General features: G+C 41.4%; 1 protein-coding gene across 1 annotated transcript; it reads left to right on the top strand.

Moving 5' to 3' along the window:
* Positions 1–2,741: 2,741 nt before the first annotated feature.
* LOC109762762 (protein FAR1-RELATED SEQUENCE 5) lies at positions 2,742–4,161 on the top strand. The gene is made up of 3 exons (XM_020321630.1): positions 2,742–3,032; positions 3,158–3,434; positions 3,548–4,161. Exons 1-3 carry the CDS (start codon positions 2,742–2,744, stop codon positions 4,159–4,161), a joined length of 1,182 nt encoding a protein of 393 aa, XP_020177219.1.
* Positions 4,162–6,771: the final 2,610 nt, after the last annotated feature.

Below are 6,771 nucleotides of genomic sequence, written 5' to 3'. Positions count from 1 at the left end.
TAATCAAATATTTTAGAATTAAACAGGATGTGACGTTCATTCTGTGAAGGGTGCTCAGTTCAGGTACAGAAGTATTGGCAGATGCTCAGCTCAGTGCATAGTGTGATGGCTCTCACCACTTTTATATGAGAAGTTCAGGCTATGAATAATGCTAAGTTCAGTTACAAAGGTATAAGCAGATATAACTTGTGTGCTAATAGACATTTTTTTCTTTTATGTCAGCAAGACGAGAGACGCATGCAGAAGCTTAGAAGTTCCCAGCAGCAAGTACACAATCCAAAGCCTGTACGCGTTGCACCACCCCCTCAATGGGTCACACCTCAAACGCACCAACAGCATTACCAACTTGCTCCAGACCAAAAATGGATGACACCCGAAACACACGGAGGCTTCCAAGATGCTGGGTCACAACCCTATCCGCACAAGTTTGCGCCTCCACCTAATTGGGTGACGCCGGAAATCCCCAGCGGATTCTTTGTATCCACCAGCAGACTCCCAAACATGCCGATGGAGGAGGGGGTTAGCTCAAGTCCTGCGTGTAACTCTGGAGGTTATCCTGGTGTGCCTCATCAATGCCAAAGCGAAGCAACTAAACCGGACCCCAGGACAAATCCAACAGCAACACACACACGGAGGAGAGTGCTCTGCACACTACCACTGTTGGATCCTACTACTGCTGCTACAAGTCAGAATTGTACGGGGCATAAGGTAGATGGATTGCTTCACAAAACAAAAGAGCAAACCAAGACCAGGATCGCAATACCTCCACAACCACCTCAAGCAAAAAGGACACAAACAAGAGAGAGGCCATCTTCAGCCCTCCTTCCTCCTCGTGATCCACTGCTGCATCCTGCTATGATTACTCCGCCATGCCCCATCCCAGAGGGACAGCAGCCGACACCGGCGGAGTTGCGATCATACACGCACGTAAGTGAAACAAAAAATATTTATATACGCATCTTGTATTATCTGCAAATTTTCTGCTCCCTCCAGGATAACAAGTTCATAAACTGCATTTTAACGTGCTGTTTGGATTATTTTTTACTTTTTCTGCAGACGCCCGATCTACCGGATTATCTAATACCAAGACTAAAGATGCGATTCAAAGATGTAGAGAAAGCAAGGGAATTTTATAACAGATACACCAGACACGCTGGTTTTGGAATCAGGAAGACGGGGGGAAATGACAACCACAAGCATTTTGTTTGCGCCTTCCAAGGGATACACACATCTTCTGTTTCAGAGGCCAACAGGAAGCGAAACAAAACATCACAGAGGACAGGCTGCAATGCAAGAATGAGGGTGAAGGTGCAGGAGGATGACACATGCGTGGCAGTGGACATTGAGTACAACCATAATCACAAACTCATGCAAACTGATGACATGCTAGTATTTTTGCACTCACACAAGAATTATGACCCCACTATTTTGGAGTACGTAAAGCTCCTGCAGTACCATGATGTCAAGCACACAACAATCATGTCCATGCTATCTGAAAATGAAGATGGAAGCTACTTCCTAAGCATGACCGGACGAGACCTACTAAACCAGTAAGTATTCAAACACCCACATACTGCAATGTAAAATAGCATCCTAGCTCACAACCCTTTGCTAGCAAAAAATAACAAATGCATGTTTGCATGTGATTTGCAGGAAAGCCATGAATGCAAGGAAAGATGATTTGGATGATGTATTGAAACTTGTTTCATTCTTCAAAGACATGAAGGCAATAAATGATGAGTTTTTCTGTGACATCCAAGTGGACAAGGACAAGTAAATTAAAAACATTTTCTGGTCCAATGCAAGCTGCCGAGGAGCCTATCAAGACTTTGGCGATTTCATAACATTCGACACAACTTACAAGACCAACAGATTTCATATGCCTCTGGGAGTGTTTGTTGGAATAAACCATCACTTGCAGTCAACGATATTTGCTGTTGCCCTGATAAGAGACGAAGATGCAAAGTCATTCAAGTGGCTGTTCAATACATTTGTACGGTGCATGAACAACAAGCACCCAACTTGCATTCTAACAGGTGAGTTAAAAAAACTCTTCAAGTTTCATCATCTTTTCAGTCTATGGGTCTGTGTTGGGTACATTGGTTTTGTCTGAAAAAATGTAAAGAATGCAGTTCAACCACTGTTAGCATAGAAGTCCAACTAGCAGTACAAGAAAGCAAAATTATCTGTCACATGTTTAGAAAAAAATTAGTTATGAATGTGAAGTTCAAATACATGAATCATAGAAGTTCAAGGACAAAGCTGTAAGATAAATATATGTAGCATGTTTAGAAAAATATAGTTATTTATGTGAAGTTCAAGCACTGCTACCACAGAAGTTCAACAACAATGCTTTAAGAAAATTTTTGAGTGTGACACTACTAGTTTGTCCTACTACTAACTGTGAAGTTCAAGCACTGGTACCACAGAAGTTCAGCAACACTGCTGTAAAGAAAAAATACATGTGACATTCTTAGATACCATACTGCTAGATGTGAAGTTCAAGTACTTGTACAACATAAGTTCACCATCAGTAAAAAAAAGAATCAAGTTTCATTTTTTTAATTCATGCAGACCAATGCCCATCGATGGCGAAAGCTATACCACAATCATTCCCAAACACCGTCCACAAGCTATGCCGTTGGCACATCATGAAGAAGTACAGGGAATACCTCGCGTTGCTGTACAAAAAGTATAAAACATTCAAAGAGGAGTTCACAGCTATATTAAACTAGCCGCTGATGCCAACGGAGTTTGAAGATGCCTGGGCTCAACTCGTGCACAACTACAACCTGGAGAATGACCAGATGATGATGCAGCTCTGGAGTGATAGGAAGATGTGGATTTCAGCATATTACAAGAACATTTTCTGTGCTAGAATGACTTCCACACAACGAAGCGAGAGCATGAACCACGTGCTAAAGAAAGGGTTTGTCAAGGGGACCCAGAACCTACACAAGTTTGCTAGGCGGGTCAATGCTTGCATACAAACTCGGATGCAGAAGGAGAACGAGCAAACAATAACCAGCATGGTATGATGACAAGTACAAAACACCCCCATCATGTTCTGTTTACCTTCAACATGTGCACTTTGAATTTTAAAAAATGAAACCCATGACTCTGCTTCGACTAATATCTCACCTTTTGACACGTGCAGACCAATCCTGTGACAGAAACAACTTACGGCTACGAGGAAGACATGTCTATCAAGTACACGAGAGCCGTGTACACCGAGATGAGGAATAGGATGAGAAAGGCCACGCTATTTCGCGCAAAGTATACAGCAGAGCCCACTAAGTACCTTGTGTACTACCACAACAAGCCTGGCCATGACGATGAAGAAAGATTTTCCTGGTCAAAGCATGAATTCCAGGTTGTAGCTGACCCAAAGAATGAAATATACGAGTGTGAATGCAAGCTCTGGACACACACAGGTGAGCAAAAAAACAAACTCATTAAATAGCTAGACCAGTAGTATCATATCAAAATTTATGAAACTCATTGCTGACTCACAAACTATGTATTCTGCATTCATCACAAAATGCAGGCCTGTTCTGCCTTCACATCATGAACATACTGGACTACCTCAAGCCTGACAAATTTCCAAACATGTATATCCTCAAACGGTACACAAAGACTGCAAAATCACAACCAACCTTTGATAGAAGGGACTACAACACAACCGCATCGGATGGCAGCTCAAGGCTATCGAAGCAAGACATCTTGCTGCAGCTGAATTTGATGGTTAACAAGAAAGCGATGAGATGTGACCAGCAATATGACAGAGCCTACTATGTTCTCAAGAGGCTCGTGGAAGAGCTTGATGCAATACATTCAGCAAATCAAGCGGATGCTGAAGAAAGGATGGCTGAAGAGGACGCTGAAATTGAAGATGACCTTCATTATTATGCAGCTGAAATGCTCAACCCCGCCGCTGAAGCCAACCAATGCAAGCAGGGTGATGGCCAATCAATGGAGCAGCGACAGCAAGAGACGATGAAACTGCCGCTGTATTCTGAAACAAAGGGTAGGAAGAAAATTACTGCAACAAAGAAAAGTGACAAGAGAGCTCAAATAAAGGCACCACCTGCAGGAAGAGTCGTCGTGCTCGATGAGAATAGAGTGCCACTTGGACACAGGAAATGTAGTGTGTGCAACTAGGTTGCGGGACACAACAAGCTGACCTGTCCAACACTCTTTGAAAGAAACAATGATGAGGAGGTCAAGCAACCCAAATCTCAAAAACAGCTGCCCAAAGTTATGGAACAAAAGAAGGGACCACACCCAAAGAAAGCAAGCAGCAGACTTTGTAGCATATGCAAGGAGTATGAACCACATAATGCAAGAACATGCCCGAAGCGCGCAGATGCTGAAAAGACAAGCAAAAAGACAAAGAAGAAACATAAAGCAAAACCTAGAGCCATCAACAAGAAAGTGGTGGAAGATGAAGAGGAAAACGAAGATGAAGACACCGTCGAAGAAGAGGAAGACGAATAGGAAGAGGAAGACGACGATGAAGAGGAAGAGGACGATGAAGAGGAAGAGGACGATGAAGAGGAAGAGGTACATGTCAAGCAAAAAACTCTACCACCAAAGCCTAGGAGGAGCGCAAGGCTGATGAAGAGTTAGAATAGGTCAATTAACACAATGCAAACTTATGTCATGTCAATGTGCAGAATATTATGTCATCCCCTGGTAATATACACTGTGAAGTTCAAGTAATATTACTGCAGAAGTCCTGGTATGTTATGAGAGGAAGTGATGTGCTGGTGATGTATTGCATGAAAGTGCAAGCAAGAACAAAAATGAAAAATATACATTGTGAAGTTCAAGTAAGCTTACTGCAGAAGTCCTGGTATATTATGAGAGGAAGTGCTGTGCTGGTCATGTATTCCATGCAGAGTGCAAGCAAGAACAAAAATGAAAAACATACATTGTGAAGTTCAAGTAAGATTACAGTGGAAGTTCTGGTATATTATGGCAGGAGGTGCTCGTGTTGTATTCCATAAAAGAGCAACCAGCAAATAATCATACAGTTTTGAAGTTCAGGTCAGCTTACAGAAGAAGTTCTGGTATATAAAATCGATGTAGGAAAAAATATGCTTAAAAAATAAAGTTTCACCGCATAAACTAAGGTTAGCAAGCCTAAGACAACGCGTTCAGATGTGAAGTTCTGCTTGGATACGTGTAGAAGTTCATGTACAATGCCGACAAAAGATAAAGAAACATCAACAATATTTCTGCACAAAGTTACAGCTGAAATACATTCGCACTTGAAAAAACACAAAAAAAACAAATATAGATTCTATGCAAAAGCATACATATTGGTTGGGTTGAAAATTACCAATACATTACACAACACAGAATATCCTCTCCATCTGAAACCAGCAGCCCAGCCACATCTCAAAGCAGAAGTTCAAGTCTACGATCATATGTTGGGGCCCAAAAATAAAGAACACAAAAAATCAAGCAGTTCAACCATAACCGAGGGAGAAGTTCAGGTACATCTGTTGGGGCAAAAACATTCAACACATGGATACTGAAAACGACGCAGTACATTGAAATTCACAAAGCCAAATCATTCTTCACACCAAATACATTTGTCCACAATATCATAAGTAATAGTGCTGCACCTATAGATACACAAATCACTAAAACATTCTTACAACCAAATCTTTACGGAATTGTTCCAATCATTATCAAACCTAAAAATCTGTACGAAATCAAATCTACAATGAAACTAATGCTTCGAATTCACGGGCCAAAGGATTGGATCTCTTTAGGGAGCTCTGAACGCATGACTTCATTCTTCTCGCTAAAAATCAGAGTGTGCATGAACTCAACCTTCCAGTCATCTGCAACAGCCTGCAAACAAAGAAATGAAATGATGGTTTAGTAACGGATATCTAAAACCACAGCAGGAGCGTCTCAGCAAAAACACACAAGGAAAATTAAAGGATGATGAGACAAGAACAAAGACAGAACATACTTCCACATCACCAAAATCTTCAACAATCTCCTCGCCATCATATGAACAGCAGAACTTCACGGTAAAGAAACCACAATCATTATTCTTCTGCTTCGGAACATCGATAAAGGTCGGCCTCTTTGCAATAGTCACCCAGTTAGGCTGCTTGCTCGCTTTGTACGCAGCCTTGCCGTACACCTCCTCGAGCAACCCAACAAATCTCTTGATCTGCCAGAAATAACAAAATTAGATGAAGTCAAAAACATGTTAACCAAAATAGTTAAGTTCAGGTACATAAAAAAGCGACATTTGCATAAGATCCACCTAAACAAATAGCAGAAGTTCAACTTCCAAATGATACTCAGTTCAAGCAGTATTACCAAAACAGAGACATCAACATATTTTGTCAACACAAGGCATAATAAACTTCGTGTCAAACAAGAGAATGTGAAAGGAGGTTCAGGCTAAGAAACACTCACGATATTTTGACAGTCCCCGTGGAAACTCGTTCGCGACGTTTCCATATTAGCGTAAGGAAGTGAATCAAGGATGTCAATGCTCCCACGATATCTATTCACCACGTACACACTGTAGTGCGCCATTGTGCCAATTGGCTTGAATAGAGTCAAGAAAACCTGCTAAGAATGAAAGGACCGGTGAACACAAACTATAAAAGCATATGTACTGAAGAACCGGCATGAACAAAAACTTCTTGACAAACTCAGCAAAAGGATGCACATGAAATTAGAAAAAGCAAGAGTTATGAAAACCTAACCAGCTTTGCGTTAAGAAGGTCTTCTTCC

The sequence above is a fragment of the Aegilops tauschii genome, chromosome 2 (genome assembly GCF_002575655.3).
Source record: "Aegilops tauschii subsp. strangulata cultivar AL8/78 chromosome 2, Aet v6.0, whole genome shotgun sequence".
NCBI classification, from domain to species: Eukaryota; Viridiplantae; Streptophyta; class Magnoliopsida; order Poales; family Poaceae; genus Aegilops; species Aegilops tauschii.
Note: the sequence above shows the minus strand (reverse complement) of the source record. Positions and strands in the feature narration are given on the sequence as shown.